Here is a 20215-nt window from a genome sequence, read left to right on the forward strand (position 1 = left end):
AGAGAGAAGAGAGTGTAGTGGCATTACACCTACCCATTGAGCCCTTAAAAACTCGCTCTGGGTTAGAGCTGGTACCAGGCTGCAAACCCTGTACCTACCAGCCTGTAATCCGATGATTTAACCACTGCGCCACCGAGGCCAGTAACCCAGACCATTGGTTATTCCTTACTTTTCCATCAATATCTTTTTGTATCACATATATTAGTCATTGCATTTATTATATCTTTGATAGTTTCAATATACAGACTGTGTTAATATTTATTTCATAATGTCTCTGTTGTTGTATGCCTTTATTTTAGGTTTTATTTTTAATGTGTGTGTGTGTATATATATGTCTGTATTTTTATATACTCTGTAGAAAAATCATGAAGAAATGTTACGGATTCAGCTAGAAAATTCAGTAAAGTCCGATGAAAATGGGTGTCCTGTGTTTACTCCAAACCTTGGCGTGAAAGCACTGCACGAGTATGCTGCACACGGAGAAGAGGCTGTCAAAGAACTCTGTACGTACCGCAGACGCTTGACACAAATTAGTAGACATAAATATAATTGTTGTATAGCGGTAATTTTTTTTTTTTTTCACAATGTTTCGCTTATCCTCTCTTCATACATGTCAATCTTATATCCATTTAACATGTATGTATTTGTAACAAAAATTTCGATCCTTCCTATATAAAAGATACAAGGTGCGGCACTCGCCATTTTGGTGTGATTTTCCCCATTTCTCGATTCTCTTTTTTTTTTCTCTTTTTTTTTTAACGAAATACTCAATTATCTGCTGAAACCCTGTATAGCAGAAAATGCAAATACCAAAGTAGATCATGTTGCATACTTACACATTTTTTGTTCACTTTTTTTTCTGCAATTGAATTAAATAATCAACATGATACCTAAAAAAGATTCGGTTGAACACCGAACCCCTTTCTTTTCAAGACCCTGCAAATTATTTGTATCTATGTCAAGCATGTTTTTAAAAAGCTATACTCCGTAACCAATCCAATTCTACAGGTTAATATGACCACTGGCTTGCATGTGTTATATCCAGTAGAGTCCCATTTACTATATCCTGTGCCTCATGTGTTCTAATTTTGTATTGTAGGTGGTCATCCTGATCAAGATGGTTTTGATCATATTCGAATGGTGTGGAACCTGTGTGTTGCATTATGGGGAAATCTTCCTGAATTGAGAGAACCAGGTACTGTTTGACAAAAATATTGTTTGTTTGTCATGTTAGTGTATGTTTATGATGCTTATAGTTTTAAAATTCAAAGGTCGGGATGTAGCCCAGTGGTAAAGCGGTCAGTTTAGGATTGATTTCCATCTGTGGGCCCATTGGGCTATTTCTCGTTTTAGCCAGTATACCACGACTGGCCATAGTATGTGGTATCTTGTCTGTGCGATGATGCATATAAAAGATCCCTTGCTACTAATGGAAAAATGTAGCGAGTTTCCTCTGATGACTGTGTGTCAGAATTACCAAATGTTTGACATCCAATAGCCGATAATTAATTAATCAATGTGCTCTAGTGGTGTCCTTAAACAAAAATGTAAGACCGGATGATGCTATATGATATTTATTTTGAAATTTTTAAACTCTCAGTAATTGATTAGGATGTATTGCAGGGTAGTCATGGGGAATAGTTTTATTTATCTTGAAAAGAGGGATTTCTAAACTTTTAAAAACCGTCTTTAAAAATTTGAATTCTTAAAAAAAAATATCACTGGGTTTTTTTATAATTTTTTTTATTTAGATACAAGTGAATATTCTAAATGTCAAGCCAGAAGGGAAATTGTGTCAAGATGGCTATCATCAACTGCTGATGACAAGATTAAACAAGAAGTTCAAGAGTCCCAGTCTAAGGTATTTTGTAGTTATGTAAACTATAGTAAATAGCTTCACATTTACATTTGATTGTTTTACTACCCAAATAAAATTATCACTTGACATGAATAGACTAGCATCGATAGGTGATTGTGACAGCTAATTTGATAACAAATTGGATAATTTTATCAACAATGGAATTCACAAAATATTGGGATATGAAAAACAAAGTTGTGGTCAGAAAAACAGTGATTGGGAATAATGCTTGTAAATACTGGACAGCTAACTCCACTTGCACGTAAGTGTGACTTTATTGGATGTTTTTTTTGCATAATTCTAAACCAAATTAACTGATCTAAAGTACCATAAAAATTAGAAAACCCCACAAAAATAGTACTTATCTTTTCACATATAAACATTATTTTGTGTACTTATACAAAAAAACATTAAGTGAAAATATGTAAGTAAAAGTTATAAACTTATACCCACTTAGTGTGATTTTTGCCAGAAATTAATCCAGTAGTCAGAAGGTTAAAATGCAGTTGTAATGTGAGATTTAAACAAATTCAAAGAAAAAATTAAGACAGCTACAGTGAGGTACTTAGAATTCTCAGTGTAAGAATTTCACGAATACACCTTGTTATAATGTATGTTATATCTGTGCCTGTTTTCTCCTTTAGAACCAAGGTCATCTGTTGGCCATATTCAGTTACCTGAGTGGAAGGAATATATCGGAGGCTTGTAGCATTGCGCAGGCGTCCAGTGATCACAGACTAGCACTACTGTTGGCACAAGCTGCTGGCAGTGAAATTCCTCGTCAGATGCTGGCCCGGCAGCTGAATGGATGGGCCGAGTTAGGGGTCAGTGTCTTTTTGTTTTCACTTCCTTATAGCCTACAGTAATTTTAAAATAAGGGAAGAAAAAAACCCAACAGAAAGTCACTTTGTTGTTCTTGCATTGAAAGTGCAAGCAGTAACAGTTATATCATTGTTTGATTTGCTGGTGTTTAATTTCTAAATCCATGATTTTATTTCTTTGTTTTCTTAGGACAGTATAGTTAGCAGACAAAAAAAAAAAAGAGTAGATGGAGAGACTGTTCCATCAGTGACTGTTAGAGGTTCACCTGCCATGTTTCAGATAAAATCCACTTTTATTTCAAGGACTGTGATAGCTTTGTCTCCAAAAGACAAAAGTGATTCATTGTTTTTCTTGCCTAAACTAATATAATTTATTTATATACGATATTAAAAAGAAAAGAACAAACCTCTTAAATGTAGTATGTGTTACCTGTCTATTTCTTAGGCAATGTATAGAATAATCCATGACACCTCAAAACTTGTCTATAGCTATCTGAAGGGCAAGACAAACTTGTAATTTGGGTTGGTTATTACTACATTTTGCCACACATTCCAGGCTTTTGAGAATTTAAACTTTGTGTAAACTATGGGTCCTGCTAAAAATTGAAAAACCCGTAACTTTTCAATTTGCATAACCTGTGACAACCAAATTCAGTGTGCAAACAGTATTGGGAATTGGTTGAAATTTCATCATCAGTCATCAGTTACAATTGGTTTGCTGCAAATGATTATACAATCAGTTAGAGAATACCTTGTAAATGCATTTATGAAGGATGTGAATTATTCAGACTATGTACTAAGTGTTGCATAGTCTACAAATTTTACACTCTATATTTGTTCGATGTCTAAAAATATTTTAAACAAACCCATACCCCACCTTACTTCACACTTGTAGACTGAAAGAATAATTAAAGTTAACTCTCACCTAAACAATTGATTATGAATTTCATAATCAATTATCACATTGGAAAAACCAGTTGATAAATTTTTTTAATGTAATTATAATTAGAACATCACTAGTTTGAATGGACAATGGGATTATGCAAAACTAGACTTACGTGAGTGCTGTGCAAACAGAAGTATTGTTCCAACAATTTTCAGAACGAAAGAAAGAAATGTTTTATTTAACAACATACCCAACCTATTTTAACTACAGTTATATAGCATTGAAAATACAGTTAAAGGAACACACCCTAGTTACGGCTAGTTGTTAACCATTACGGCGTTGTTTTTTGCTATTAAACCCATTTTTTCACAAATAAAATTGCACTTTACTTACCGTTTATTATTTAGAATATACATTTCCATTCACCTGAAGTGTTTTTTGGTAATCCTGGTAATCCTGGTGTTTGTAATACCACAAAATAATTTTTTTGTATTTCTTAAAAATAGACGCACATTTGAGAAAAAAACGTTGAGCAGACAAGGTCTAATCTATTTTTAGAGGGGATATTTCCATTTCAATGTCACAGACATTGGTATACCACGTGACTGTTATCATTTTGGTTCGGTTTGTTTTCTCGTGCACGATTCGCGCAATCAACATCTGATTTGTTGTTGTTCATTTGTGAGATTTTTCTTCACAGTTCGTGAACATTTTCAGTAACAATAAAGTTCAGACAAGTAAGTGTCTCAATACAAAACGTTACAAACCCTTAGAACCAATAATTTTGCTAAGTCTTACGATATCTGGAGAGAGGATACAACCAGGACAGAACAGTTGGAACATGTCCAGGAGAGGTGAAAGAAACAAACCCCAAGTCTGTGAAATTTGTCATGACGTAGGTATTGTTGTGCTTCGAGCGACATCTACCAGTGACATCAAAATACTAACTTTCAAAATTATTTCAAGCAATTGGGACATGGGGATTCCCATGGTATTTATCGATTTAAAACCTGCTCTTTCACTCCATTTGATAAAAACGTGATCTAAGTGTGTTACAGGTTTGTAGATTAAACAAATTATAATTTATTTTCGCTGGATGGAACTAGGGTGTGCGGCTTTAAGGACCACAGATATAGTTAACCGGCCTCGGTGGCATCGTGGTTAGGCCATTGTCTACAGGCTGGTAGGTACTAGGTTCGGATCCCAGTCGAGGCATGGGATTTTTAATCCAGATACCGACTCCAAACCCTGAGTGAGTGCTCCGCAAGGCTCAATGGGTAGGTGTAAACCACTTGCACCAACCAGTGAACCATAACTGGTTCAACAAATTCCATGGTTTGTGCTATCCTGCCTGTGGGAAGCGCAAATAAAAGATCCCTTGCTGCCTGTCGTAAAAGAGTAGCCTATGTGGCGACAGCGGGTTTCCTCTAAAAAACAGTGTCAGAATGACCATATGTTTGGCGTCCAATAGCCGATGATAAGATAAAAAATCAATGTGCTCTAGTGGTGTCGTTAAATAAAACACACTTTACTTTTACAGATATAGTTAGAGAGGAAACATTCCGCTGTCATTCCATGGGATACTCTCTTCGATTAACAACATGATATGTTTTGTATGCATCATCCTTCATACGGGATAGTACATACTTTTGGAGCACTGACAACAATTTTCAGTGGCCTCAATGAGTTGGTGATTTTACTAGGCGTGTTTGTTACTTGGGGTTTATTTCTGTTTTCAGACCAATAGGTTTATTCATGAACTGCGACTGAAGATCTACACGTTACTGTCAGGCCAACTGGTGTGGCCAGTGACACAGACACCTGTTAACACCTGCCAAGACCTGGACTGGAAGCGAGCTTTAGCCTTACACTTATGGTACATAAAAATTTAGTTTGTGTAATTCTAAATTATAATTTGAAGCAATTTGTCATCATTTTCAAGGAGTCTTACAAATAAAGAAGTCTTTTGATTGATGCTGAAAACCGGTTTTCACTCCATGAAGGATGTAAATTATTAGGATTATTCACTTTACAAATTTTGTTTATTTTACATTCTATACTTGTTCAATGTCGGTTTTAAAAAAAGATAAGAAAATACACATAATCATTGACACACAGTGTGTCACACATGCACGCACACACACACACACACAAACTTTACTGATGTTATAATTTATTCCAAATATTAACAAAGTAGTACGCTGTAAGTATGATTTTTTGTCTTGTCTTTATGAAGTAAAAAGGTGGGTATAGGCATTACTTTTGGCTTCAGTTTTTGCGTTAAAATTTTGCATTTAGATCAGTTTCTCACAAACTTAAGTCCTAGCCCTAGGTTACTGAAACTTGATTTATAGTTGCACCTGTGGATGTTCATCACAGTGCACTGAAGACATTTAGAGTAAACAAGACATTTAATTCTGTGGAATTCTTGTTTTATATTTGATATTATCACCCTTCATTTATTTATCTTCTTTTTCTTTTTATTTAAAGGTATTACTGCAAGCCTAATTCAGCTGTACACGAAGCCCTGACATGTTATGAACACGCCTTCAAAGGGGAGACGCCTGATGGAAAATACTGCAAGCCTCCTCTTCCACCGTACATGGAGAACGAAGGAGGCTGCCTGCTGGATGATGAAGATGATGAGCATGCAGTTCTCGACACGTGTTACCACCTGTTGAAGTTATACAGTGAACGAGGTCACCGCCTCGAACGCCTCCTCAATCCCACTACATCAACATTCAACCAGCTGGATTATCGGTTAAGGTGTGTTATTTAAATACTTTATTTATAAGTACACACTTAACCAGCTGGATTATCAGTTAAGTGGTGTGATTTAAATACTTTATTCATACGTACACACTTCAACCAGCTGGATTATCAGTTAAGTTGTGTGATTTAAATACTTTATTCATACGTACACACTTCAACCAGCTGGATTATTGGTGAATGTGTGTAATTTAAATACTTTATTCATACTTACACACTTCAACCAGCTGGATTATCGGTTAAGGTGTGTTATTTAAATACTTTATTTTGACATACACAGAAAGAAAGAAAGAAATGTTTTATTTAACGACGCACTCAACACATTTTATTTACGGTTATATGGCGTCAGACATATGGTTAAGGACCACACAGATTTTGAGAGGAAACCCGTTGTCGCCACTACATGGGCTACTCTTCCAATTAGCAGCAAGGGATCTTTTATTTGCGCTTCCCACAGGCAGGATAGCACAAACCATGGCCTTTGTTGAACCAGTTCTGGATCACTGGTCGGTGCAAGTGGTTTACACCTACCCATTGAGCCTTGCGGAGCACTCACTCAGGGTTTGGAAACGGTATCTGGATTAAAAATCCCATGCCTCGACTGGGATCCGAACCCAGTACCTACCAGCCTGTAGACCGATGGCCTGCCACGACGCCACCGAGGCCGGTTTGACATACACACTTCAACACCGGCGTCGTGGCAGGCCATCGGTCTACAAGCTGGTAGGTACTGGGTTCGGATCCCAGTCGAGGCATGGGATTTTTAATCCAGATACCGACTCCAAACCCTGAGTGAGTGCTTCGCAAGGTTCAATGGGTAGGTGTAAACCACTTGCACCGACCAGTGATCCATAACTGGTTCAACAAAGGCCATGGTTTGTGCTATCCTGCCTGTGGGAAGCGCAAATAAAAGATCCCTTGCTGCCTGTTGTAAATAGAGTAGCCTATGTGGTGACAGCGGGTTTCCTCTAAAAACAGTGTCAGAATGACCATATGTTTGACGTCCAATAGCCGATGATAAGATAAAAAAATCAATGTGCTCTAGTGGCGTCGTTAAATAAAACAAACTTTACTTTTTTTACACACTTCAACCAACTGGATTACGGGTTAAGTTGTGTAATTTAAATACTCTATTCATTTGTAGATACTTCATCCAACTGGATTATCAGTGAATGTGTGTAATTTAAATATTTTATTCATACATGCACAATTCAACGAACTGGATTATCGGTTAAGGTGTGTAATTTATATATTTTATTTATACATACACACATAGTGAAATATTATGCAAGTGTGTAGCCTAATGTATGTAGCTTATCAATACTTTGACCTAAGTGATTATAACAATGTTGTGCTTGTGTATGGTAATTATTAATCATTGTTTATGTAACTAGTTCAATTCTAAATTGATATTGTAAATAATAATAGAAACTCTCTTTAAATGCATATTATTAGTTTTTGACTACAGAGAAAGACACATTAGTGTATTTACTACTTTATTATTAGTATCACAATTATTATTTTTTAATCCATATTTTGTGTGAATATTTAACTGATAATACCTCTTTGTAACCAGTGATCCTGATTCCTGTGTATATTTATATTACGTTGAAAAAACTTATACATAGTTAACAAAGTTTATCAAACTTGTGTGCATATGTTACAGTGCTATTTCACATTCGAGCTAGTGCACCATGACTGGTATTTCAAAGGCTGTGGTATGTGCTATCCTGTTTGTGGGATTGTGCATATAAAAGATCCCTTGCTACTAATGTAAAAATGTAGCGCACTTCCTTTTTAAGACTTTATGTAAAAATTACCAACTGTTTGACACCCAATAGCCGATGATTAATAAATAATTGTGTTCTTGTGGGGTCATGATACAAAACAAACTTTAATTTTAATGTTACAGTATTTATACCTTTATAAAAGCAAGCTTTAATTAATTGTAATTCCAGCTGGCACCTGTGGCAAGTGATACAGTCGCTGGAGTTCAGCCACATTTCACCATACTACGCTGCCTGTCTGCACACTAACTTTGCTGCACAGCTGGAGGCCATGGGCATGTGGGAGTGGGCCATCTTCGTTCTTTTCCATATTGATGATGTGGACAGGTAACTAGTCAATCAAAAATTAATATTTAAAGGAAAAGGATAAAAATCTGAATGTTTTTCAAAATCACTAAATACTAGCTTAACATAAATAACTTTGAATTTAAGATGAACACCTTTTTATGTTGTAATTGAAAAATTTCTGATTCATAAATTGCCCGGGTGTAATATTATTGATATTTTTACCTCTGTAATAACTATTTGTTTCTATTATACGCTTAAAATACCAATATTGATATGTTTGTTCTCTGTTTTAAAACTAATAACACTAACAAATGTCTTTGCAATAATAAATCATTAAATCCACACTGTGTAATATCCGTAATCTTTTATATTTGCCGATTTTTTATTTCACTGCAGCAACGTGAACCACTCTTTGTTTCAGGCGTAAAGTTTGTGTGTGTCAGTTGTTGGAGCGGCATGTTTGTCTGCCAGACTCAAAGACTGGCAACTATGAAGTACAATACTTTGAAAAAGAAGTTTTTGTGAAAGAACAACTGCATGTACCATCTGTTTGGATACACTATGCAAAGGTTTGTATGTTTTGAATGTTTGTCATTTTAACTTCTAACTTCACACTGATAACAATTGTTTTGTAGAACAATTAGTTTTGGTCACTTATAGGGTTTTAGTAGGTCATCTTTGTTTTTTCTCTCTCTTTTTTAATTAATTAAATGAAAAAAAGAGGATATGTAATGTGTTGTTTTAAAAGAATAAACATATCTTTAGTTCACTTGCTATATAAAACTCTGGTATTTTGGCTAATTAACTGAAATGTGTGTTTTTTATACGCCTGTCTTTGATGGGTTGTATTATGGTATGACATTATTCGTCCATCCGTTAACTTTTTCTTGTCTGGACCACATCTTACATACAGATGCATCAAACTTCACATGCAGGAACAACATGGGATGGCGGTGTGATGCGTACTATTACTAGGTCACTGTGACCTACTTTTCACAGTTTACTGCACATAGCAGTAAATCCTTGTCCAGACCATATCTTGCATACAGATGCATACAGGACCATCAAACCTCACATGTAGGAACAACTTGGAATGGTTGTGTGTCACATACAGTTACTAGGTCTCTGTGATACAACTAAATCAAATAATTTGTCTATTTTCTGAACATCATATGGTTTTCCATCAAACTCCTGATGGGCGTATCATGTACCTCACCAGTACTCTTGTTTTTGTTCTGAAATTTTGTGTGTAGCTTTAACATTTACAGATCGAGTTTGACTTTCATAGCGATTTACCCTTTTTTGACAGTTGTGACCCTGGAATTTAGGAGATATGAAAATTTGTTTTACAAACCTTTTTTTTTCAAAACTCAAGAAGATGATTTTTTTTTTATATAGGTTTATTATGTACTGTTACAGATAAAGTTTAACTTTATTATCGATTTACCCATTTTGATTATAGAGTTAAGGCCCTTGAATTTAGAAGATAAGAAAATTTGTTGGGTCCGGTAGATGACATGTATGGCTTTAGCAGTACTCTTATTATGCTTTGTTTGTTTTTCGCCAGGCACTGAAAGCTCGCTCAGTAAATGAGTACCATGACGAAGCATGGCATCTCCTGAAAGCATGTCAGTGGAATGAAAGTCACGCCATCATTGTAAGACACATTGCAGCTGATGCCATTATAAACGGTACAAATTGATTTCATATCCTCAAACTTATTCCTTTCTCAGTTTTTTTTCTATTTATGTTCTGTTATCATTATCTTCTTCTTTTTTTTTTTTTTTTATTATTATTTTTTTTTTTTTTTTTTTTTTTTTTTGAAGTTAAAAAAGTTATAGTAAGTTTTGATGTTGCAGGAATCTTTTGTATTTTGAACATGGTTCTTTTTTTGTTCTTTTAGAGTAGAGCATGAAAGAAGTTAATATTTTTTTACTCTGTGTCATAGAAGCATGTCTTTTTAAAATTATTTCATTCAAAAATTTAAACATGCAAAAACTGAAACAAATAAACAATATTGTTAGTTGGTAAAAAATACTTCGTATGACTTTGTTTTCCAACCATAATTAAGAATATGGCCACAGACCTTTTTTAGGATCATGAAAATTACTTTTATCTTTATATTTTAGAAAATTATGATTACTTGAGAAGATATTTGGTAGAGCTAGCACCACCTGAAAGAAGTTCTTCCATTTTAAACTGGAACACTGGAGGCAAGGTCTTCTTCGACTACATCATTCTGTGTGAGAATCTAGAGGAACTTGAGAAGGTACTGAAGCAAAAAAATAATGTCCAGTCATGCTACTGGGGTGAATTTTTATAAATGGGTTTTAATGGTTCATGTTTTCTCGGTTTTTGTTTTTGATTTTAATCTTTATTGAACTAAAAAAAAAAATATATATTTCTGTCAGAAGATCTAAATTTTAGGTCAGTATAAGTGGTAGTTTCCAGTTTAACATGTATCATTAGTGATCGAAAAGAGTAGCCCATGAAGTGATGACAGCGGGTTTCCCATCTCAATATCTGTTTGGTCCTTAACCATATGTCTGATGCCATATAAGCGTAAAAAAAATGTGTTAAGTGTGTTGTTAAATAAAACATTTCCTTCCTTCATATCATTAGTGGGGTTTAGTAGGATCGCTATATATGTCATAACAAGTGTATATTTATGGAATACGAGGTAGCTATTTTGGTATGGAAGTTTGGAAACTCCAATTATTGTTGGATTTGGTGGTTTAAAGACATAACAATTGGCGATGAGGATGGGATAAAATCTTGTCTAATTGTTTCCTGAAAGTTCTCATTTATGAAATATGGCTGTCTATGGTAAGATTGGTCACTTTGATCTGAAAAATTGTGACTGGGATGAATACATTGAACATTTGTAACGGTATCTGGTTATAAATGACAAGAAGAAACGTACTGGGAGTATAGCCATTTTGAAAATTGATACTGACTGGGGGGGGGGGGGGGGGGTCAAACCAAAACCTTTGGTGACTGGAATGGTTCAAATTCTGTCGATACCAGGAGCCTGGAGATACTGTAATTGAAATTTTGGTTAAATTTCACTAACTGACAAACTACATTTGGTGGATTTTTAACTGAAGCATTGTGAGATATTTTTGTCTGTTGTCTGTCTGAAAAGTCAGTACACGAAGAACTGTTTGTCTGAACCTGATCTGACATTGAAAAAAAAAAACTTACAAATATCTGTAAGAATGAAAATAGTAGCTAGAGAAACTGACATTCTGAAAAATGCAGAAAATTAAAAATGTTCATAAAGTTTCTGTTATGGAGTACATCCGGTCTGGTAAAATGAATCATCATCATTATGCATGTTTTTATAAACAAGTCATATTCAAAATGCAATGAGACACATGTCATTTGAACAGAAAATGTTGACATAAAGAAAATTCTCTTCTTATCTGTTTAAGTAGTTTTAGACTATTAACTACTCAGTTGCCCCCCCCCCCCCAAACAAAAAATCCTAGCTACGGCCCTGAAATATATATATAAATATATATATATATATATTAAAGGCCGTCGTTTAAAAGTTATAAAACAATGTCGAAACTGTAAACGATCAATAGGAGTGTGCTTATTTCACTACCAATCCAGCTTGACCCGACCTCGTTTGAATATGTAATTTTTGCACAAGGCACGCTAGTTAGGTTACAGAGAAACGCGTGTTTTGCAATCGAGTGAGTAGATCTATTAGTAATTTTCACTTGTGCCCTTTTTTTTTGTGGTTCACGCTTTGTAATCATACTGGGACAAATAAAATATTATCATGTATATTTTTTTTCTTTGCAACTAATGCAAGATTACGAAATTAGCATTATCAAGTTCTTGTTCATATTTTTGTAAAAATAGCAGGGGTTTTCAACGGTGTTTTGTTTACGAAACTTTCCCATTAGGTGAAATGAAACTGAAAGCAACACAATCAACAATTATTTATTGTTTGAATTTAAGGAAGAATGGATCTCTTTATTATTATTAAATACAAACAATAATTAACTGTAATTACAATTGTGGCTTTATTTTAACTGCGGCTTATTTAAAGGTGCGGTTTATGTACGAACAAAGGTCGGAACTTGGTCTAAAAACAAGGGGTGCGGTTTATACACCAGTGCGTGTAATAAGCCGGAAAATATGGTATGTTAGCATTACCTTTATAACCGTTCACAGGTACAAAGAATGAATGACTGGGTCATATTTCATTATAATATGATAGCAAGAAGGCTGGTATGTAGTTCGACAACTGTTTCTTTAATTCATGTTTTTATTTTTCAGGAAAACCCCAGCCCATATGATCTAGACAAACTACAGTCAGGGTTGACATCATTGTGTAACAGAGTTGGAAATCTGGAGTGCTGTACCTCTAAAGACAGGTAACATTTGCTTTGTTATGTACAGAAAATGTTACAAACTCAACTTGATAGCCACTATTTTATAAAGAAATTGTATAAGGAGTGCTCAGTTGGGTGGTTGGAATTTAGTGAGATCTATTCTCAAAATTCCCAAATCAAACAAAAATGTAAGAATACATTCACCATTGCTTTTAGTGCACTGCCTGTAACACTGCATTTACAAGTGCATACACAAACATCTGCAATCTTTGATTCTATTGACGCCACTCTAGGTTGGGAATTGTCGGAATCTAGTCAGTACTGAATTCTAAGTTGCTTGTTTGGGATTTCAATTATTTTGATTGCTAGAAATGCTAAAGGATCATTCCCATTGAAATATTCAATTGTTTTAGAGTTATTTGGAACTGTTCAGCTGATAATGAATTATAAAACCATTTGTTATTTCGTTTCAGTATATTTATTTTAATTAGTTTTTGTTCTTCACTTAGATTGTGTCAGTCCGAAATGGCAAAGAAATCTGCAAAGATGCTGCGAACTTTGCTTACTCTCCATGTCTCCACCTCACAGACTGGCAGACCACTTACAAAGTGAGAAATGTTTTTACTTCCTTTTCATGGCTTATGAATGGATCCATCCATTCAGCAAAATATATTTGATTAATAAAATAGCTTTAAATCCAACATGATTGGACATATTTTCAATTGGTCAGGCACAAGATTGCTTTCAGTATTGGTAAATTCTGTTCATATTGCTGGAAAACATTTTTACACCTTGGATATATTTGTACATTAACTAAGCAAAACATCTTTTACAGTTATTTTTTAAATTCAGTTGGGTTAAAATAATTAAAGATAATTTCTTTTCTGATTTTTGCATTTGTTGTAGATGTTAATCACTAGAAAATATATTATTATTTTTTATTCTATGTGTGTATAAAATGTATTTTTCAGACAACTTGCTCCACACACCAGCAGCTTACCTATGGTCGAAGACTACAATTTACAAGAACTGAATGAGCTCACTCGCAGCTATCTCTTGGAGTTGACTGTTTAGCGTCTTCCGTGTAGTTTAAGATAATACAAATAGTGGATTTATAAGACATCTTGAAGTTGACTGTATAACTTCAACATTTGTTTACCAGAAGGTAAAACATTTCACATGCAGCTATATAATGGCGTTAACTGTAACTTCAACAATTCATTGAGATGCTGTATAGCCATTATTGCAAAGGAATTAAAACAGCTATTTAACGATGGAGAAATATGTTGTTTCACTGAAAGTTAAAAAAACAACAACTCGCATACTTTAATGAACAGTTTGTGGTGGTTGCTGTATAGCTATTATTTCAAAGGAATTAAAACCATTTGCATAACGTCATAAGGAAATGATTGTATAACATTTAACACTAATGTTTCACATAGTTTTAACTGGTGCAGCTATTTTTAGTTGTCATAACTTCATCTTTATAGTCCAACTGTGTAGTTTCAAGAAAGAAAGAAAGAACTAAACTGTTTCAAAACCTGATCCACCATGTTTATGGAAGAGAGAATTTTGTGTGCTTGAAAGAGGAATGTGAATAAAAGAAAATTGAGGATCACTAGGAATGGGTTGATTCTGTGATGATGCCAAGTATTGTGCAATAAGAAATATCATTAATTCAGTATCTAAGTAAGATCATACTGTGTTAAAAAAAATTATATGAATATTTTTTAGAAGTGGGGATGGGCTGGAAATTTTATATGTATGCCAAATATTAAATCCATGAGCAACATTTCTTTTGCAGTATCTCAAAATGTGGCCTGCTGTTATTTCTGTCTTAAATAGCTTGTCAAAACAAATATGGCCTGCTTGAGATAAAGACAGCAAGGGGTGAGGGGAGGGTTTGAGTTAGTGTGTGAACAATTAGGACCTCCGAGATGTGTGTTAAAATATAACAATTATTCTTGAGCTAAATAGCCGATGAGATAATCAAACATACATCTTTTTTTTTTTTTTTTTTAAATGACCTGCAATTTTTTGGGGCGTTGGGGGGTATTTGCAGGTGCATTTCCTTTCCAAAGTTTAAAAACATTACTGCTTTTTTGCAGGCTGCTATTTCGAGCCCTTTTATATGAGGAAATTTCAATTTTCATATGATCATTTTGTTCTGTGTACCCGGTACTATTTCTTTTTTTAGCTGAAGATGAATATGTTCCTAATACATATTTGTTGATCCTTTCATTGACTTGCACATCTCCATTAGGAATTGCCGCTATGTTTGCTACCATATTAAGGCAGACTTGTTACTGTATAATATTTTAAGCCATGGAAGAAAGAATCGTCTGTGACAAACATTAGACCTAACAAAGGCTTTTTGGCATTTCAGTTTATTAATAGTTGCTGCCTTGAAATTAAATTATGAAATCATGGTTAAAAATTCACAAAGCGTGGAATGACTTCAAAATATATTCCTTACACAAAGTTACAGTCTGCATGGGTTAACAGTTCATTTGCATGGATTACTTAAAGATGTTTAATTACTAAAATAAGTAAATATGCAAAATATTGTTACATGATCAGCCATCGTCAAGAAGCAGGTTGAATATATTATGTTCCCAGTAGATGGAGTTTTCTCCATTTTTATATCATCATTAATGTGATGTGATGTTCAAGCATTCAAATTCAAGATCGAATAAATTTACTAAAGACTGATGTAAGTTGAAGTCTGTTTGCATCAAAAGGGAACCAGTGAATTGGTATGTAACTGTATACTAAATAATATTAAAACTCATTTGAAAAGATTTTAAGTTTTAAACTTGTACTAATTCTCGTTACATTTTAAATAATAAATTTCTATGTAAATGAAAGTGTATAGATTACATCTCAATTTTAATACAGGGGTGAAGACAAAATGCTAGAACAGCCAAGGTATGCAGTCTCACCTGCAGTGTTACCAGTGATTAGTAATAAAGTACAGAAGCAGAACAGCATCTACAATTGCTTTACCGTCACTTGCCTTCATCCTTGTTATCAAACAGGCAAATTTAACCTGTACAATTTGTAAATTAATTGTTTCTTTACTCATGTTTTTTTCCAAAACTTATATCAAAGTTGGTATGGATTTAATTTGTTTTAACATTTTTATACAAATTATAATTTTATTCATTATAGAGTTGGCTGCTAATTCGTCAGTTCCCTTTTGACACAAACAAACTATACGTAATATAAAAATAACATTAGAATTCAACACGCATCAGTTTGGTTACCAATATGAACATTGTGGGGAGGGAGGAAATTGAGACTTGCATTTGCAGGTAGTAATGTAACACATTGGTATAGTTATCTGTGTTTGCAGAACTGTAAATTCAAGTGACTCAGGTTATTGTTTGTGTATGTCATTGGCATCAATGTAGGAAACCTGTCTGTAAATAATCACTATTGTTTTCATTATTGTAATACATTTGTGTTAATAGAATGATCTCGATGTGTTAATATCATGTAGCCGCTAGTCTTCATTATCATCCATGGTTTTCTACACCATCAGACTGCAACAGTGCTTCAAATAGAAATGCAATGGTAATTTAGGTTTCCAGTGTTATTATTTTTTAATCATTCCAAAATTCAGTATATGTAAAAAAAAAAACCCAGTTCTTCCTAAATTTTAGTGTCCATTTAAACATCTGCACTAGAAAAGTAGGTGAGGTAGGTTTAATATCATTTTAGTTTTTTTCTAACAACATTATAAATGTTATTAAAATCATTTGCACTTCTTTCCACATTGATTGTGTTAAATACGCTTCCATTTCATCTTAAGTTATGTCCTTTGTAGAATAACGTTCACTTGTCTACATTTTTAATTTTAATATATTTCACGAGAGACAGTTTCAAGGAAATGGTTGCAAATTTAATATGCAGCCAAAGAATGGTGTTAATGTGGACCAGTACTAATAGAAATGGAAAACATACATGCTTAAATATCAGATGATGGCTTAAGTTACAATGAATGTGTCACTTTGATGTGTTCTAGAATATATTGGACTGTACTAAACACAATTCAGGAATACTTCAACAGTTGTAATTACATGCATACGTGTTGTTCATATTTCTGTGATACATGAAAATAGTGTGGAAGCAGGCAGAAAAAAAAAATCACTTTTGATTCTTATAAATGTATTGTGTACATCACATAAACGTTTTTATACATAATTTCTTTGTCTTTATTATATGTGTATGATATAAAAGTTAATAAAGTAATATTTTTTGGTGAGATGGTTTGTTATTTTGAATACTTGACCATTTCCACCTGACATTGCATGTGTGTAGGTGAGCACAAGTGATTACTCCTCGTTTCTGGCAAAAACTGTCCATTGCTAGGACACTGGATCGGTGAAAAAGTAATTATGGAAAGTATTCCAAACTGGTCGATAAGAAATCGATGAACTTTGTGTGATAGCATCTCCTAATAGTGACGTCTGCATTACCTTCTTTTCATGGATCCAACATACAAGGGATATTTAGTTTCACATCCCAGGACATTTTAAACCTATTACTGTTGGGAGTTTAGGGTTGAGGACACTTACTCTTTACACCTTTGTTTTGGCTTCATACACCATAGACCGGCATCGGTGGCGGCGTGGTTAGACCATCGGTCTGCAGGCTGGTAGGTACTGGGTTCGGATCCCAGTCGAGGCATGGGATTTTTAATCCAGATACCGACTCCAAACCCTGAGTGCTCCGCAAGGCTCAATGGGTAGGTGTAAACCACTTGCACCGACCAGTGATCCATAACTGGTTTCAACAAAGGTCATGGTTTGTGCTATCCTGCCTGTGGGAAGTGCAAATAAAAGATCCCTTGCTGCTAATTATAAAGAGTGGCGACTGCAGGTTTCCTCTCACAATCTGTGTGGTCCGTAACCATATGTCTGATGCCATATAACCGTAAATAAAATGTGTTGAGTGCGTCGTGAAATAAAACATTTCTTTCTTTCATACACCATGGATGTGACGTATACAACAATAATTTGTTTTAATATATTGTCAACGTCCTCAACTGCATCATGCATTAAACTCCATTCGGTTTGTTTTCTTCTGCACCGTTTGCGCAATCAAGAGTTAACAATCAGTGCCATGACCTCCCATGTGCCAGATCATCATTTAAGTTTTATGTCCTCTGTTAGGAGTTAGTTTTTTCAATTATATTCAATTTGCAAAAGGTATGCTGTATTTTTATGCCCCCACTCGGAACAACTACATCATTTTGAGTGTATAAATTGTTTTGATTAAAAATCAATTCATTAGAAAATTTATATTTTACAAGCTAGTCACTGGTATGAACGTATTGAGATTACACTTTGTTAGCAATAATAGGGTGGGGGACCCAACTGCTCTTGAAAACTGAATTGTTTCTTTAAAAAAAATATTAATCAAAATGTTTGTCCACTGCATATTTGAGAAACATATTTTACCATGTGGATTTTAAAATGACAAACTGCATGTGCAGAAAGGTTATAAAACCACATTTGTTTTGTTTACTGGATGATGTTACACTTTTGTTTACTAGTATTGATTTGTTTTACGTCCATGTTGATTGATTTTTTTTTCATTAACTGATTGGAACATATTTTATTTCATGTATCATAACTGAAAAATATAGAAAATTATTTTCTAAATATTGTATTAGTGTTTTTTCCATTGGCTGAATGCAGTTTGGGACGTCGATGGTATATTTGACAAATGGTACTTTTTATTTATTTTATCTTTTGAAGCTTAAACTTAACAATTTGTTCAAAATTATGAAAAATAATACATACCAACCTGTAAACAGCATTGTCTGCTCAATGTAGAATTCTGAACTATTTTGACGGGTTTGGTTTTAATGTAACAAAATATTTTAATAATATAGCCAATTTTGAATTTGACATCTGTTTTCATCTCCTTACAACAGGTAGATGATGTTTCTCTTTTCATACTGCTGAAAAATTACTAATGCATTAGACTGAAGAAAACCTTGCAATTAAAAGATTTTACTATTTACAAAATATAGATTTGAAGTGAAATTTAGGTAAGATATATTTATTGTGTACAAAGGCAAAACAAGGGTGAAAAAAAAAAAACGTTCATTGACATTAGCATGGTTATTTTGATAACTGGCCAAGAGGGAAAACCTGTTGCCACCATATGGGCTACTCCTACCTCCAAAAAAGTATCTTTTTGTATGCTCTTTCCATTATCAAGACTTCATTCATTTCAAAACCAGCCTTGGTGGCGTCATGGTTAGGCCATCGGTCTACAGGCTAGTAGGCAACTGGGTTCGGATCCCAGTCTAGGCATGCGATTTTTAATCCAAATACCGACTCCAAACCCTGAGCGAGTGCTCCGCAAGGCTCATTGGGTAGGTGTAAAACCACTTGCACCAATCAGTGATCCATAACTGGTTCAACAAAGGCCATGGTTTGTGCTATCCTGCCTGTGGGAAGTGCAAATAAAAGATCCCTTGCTGCCCGTCATAAAAGTGTAGCCTATGTGGCAACAGCGGGTTTCCTCTAAAACCAGTGTCAGAATGACCATATGTTTGACATCCAATAGCTGACGATAAGAAAAAAAATCAATGTGGTCTAGTGGCGTCATTAAATAAAACAAACTTCTTTTGCATTCAACTTATTTTTGTGCTTGTATCCAATCAACGTTCAAGCACACTGTCCTGGGCACTCACCTCAATTATCTGGACTGTCCAAGACAGGGGGTTAGTTGTTAATTGTTAATGAGAGAGAAAAAGAGTGTAGTTGCCGTACACCTACCCACTGAGTTGTTAAAACTCGCTCTGGATGGGAGCTGGTAGCGGGCTGCAAACCCTGTACCTACCAGCCTCATGTCTGAACCACGATGCCACCGAAACTGGTATTTAGACTGTACACACTACATCCTTTTATATATCAGTCATGGGGTACTGGTTGGGATAGAAAACAATCTGTCCCATCAAGGGTGATCAATCCTGGAATCTATAGCATTGAGTAAACCACAAACACAAGAGGAAAGTATTTTACAGACAAATGTCCATACTTCAATATATCTGATGCAGGATTATCAGAAGGAATTAAATGTTTTATTTAACAATGCACTCAACACATTTTATTTACGGTTATATGGTTAAGGACCACACAGATATTGATTGAAGAAACCCGCTGTCGCCACTTCATGAGGTACTCTTTCGATTAGCAACAAGGGATCTTTTTATATGCACCATCCCAGACAGGATAGCACATACGGCCTTTGATGTACCAGTCGTGGTGCACTGGCTGGAGTGAGAAATAGCCCAACGATGGGGATTGATCCCAAACCGACAGGATTATCAGAGTACTGCTTACTACAATTAGGTTAGTGTGCCAGCCAATGTACACCATAACCATATTCGACTTGCACCCCAACCCCAAAACCTAGCTAGGGTGTCCACTAGCCCT

The 20215-nt window shown here is 34.6% G+C and overlaps 1 protein-coding gene across 2 annotated transcripts in view; it reads left to right on the forward strand.

The window, feature by feature from the left end:
- LOC121375686 (nuclear pore complex protein Nup98-Nup96-like) overlaps nt 1–17022 on the forward strand; it is a 67297-nt gene extending 50275 nt beyond the window's left edge. For both annotated transcript variants that reach the window (XM_041503268.1, XM_041503269.1), the window contains exons 28-40: nt 359–503; nt 1100–1195; nt 1752–1861; nt 2503–2682; nt 5305–5441; nt 6056–6331; nt 8293–8448; nt 8831–8978; nt 9977–10100; nt 10539–10678; nt 12703–12800; nt 13268–13366; nt 13730–17022. In XM_041503268.1, the coding sequence (XP_041359202.1) occupies nt 359–503; nt 1100–1195; nt 1752–1861; nt 2503–2682; nt 5305–5441; nt 6056–6331; nt 8293–8448; nt 8831–8978; nt 9977–10100; nt 10539–10678; nt 12703–12800; nt 13268–13366; nt 13730–13832 (1812 nt within the window). In that variant the 3' untranslated portion in view covers nt 13833–17022. The remainder of the gene's footprint in view (nt 1–358; nt 504–1099; nt 1196–1751; nt 1862–2502; nt 2683–5304; nt 5442–6055; nt 6332–8292; nt 8449–8830; nt 8979–9976; nt 10101–10538; nt 10679–12702; nt 12801–13267; nt 13367–13729) is intronic.
- The last annotated feature ends 3193 nt before the right edge of the window (nt 17023–20215 follow it).

This window comes from Gigantopelta aegis, chromosome 6, assembly GCF_016097555.1.
Source record: "Gigantopelta aegis isolate Gae_Host chromosome 6, Gae_host_genome, whole genome shotgun sequence".
In the NCBI taxonomy this organism is placed as follows: Eukaryota; Metazoa; Mollusca; class Gastropoda; order Neomphalida; family Peltospiridae; genus Gigantopelta; species Gigantopelta aegis.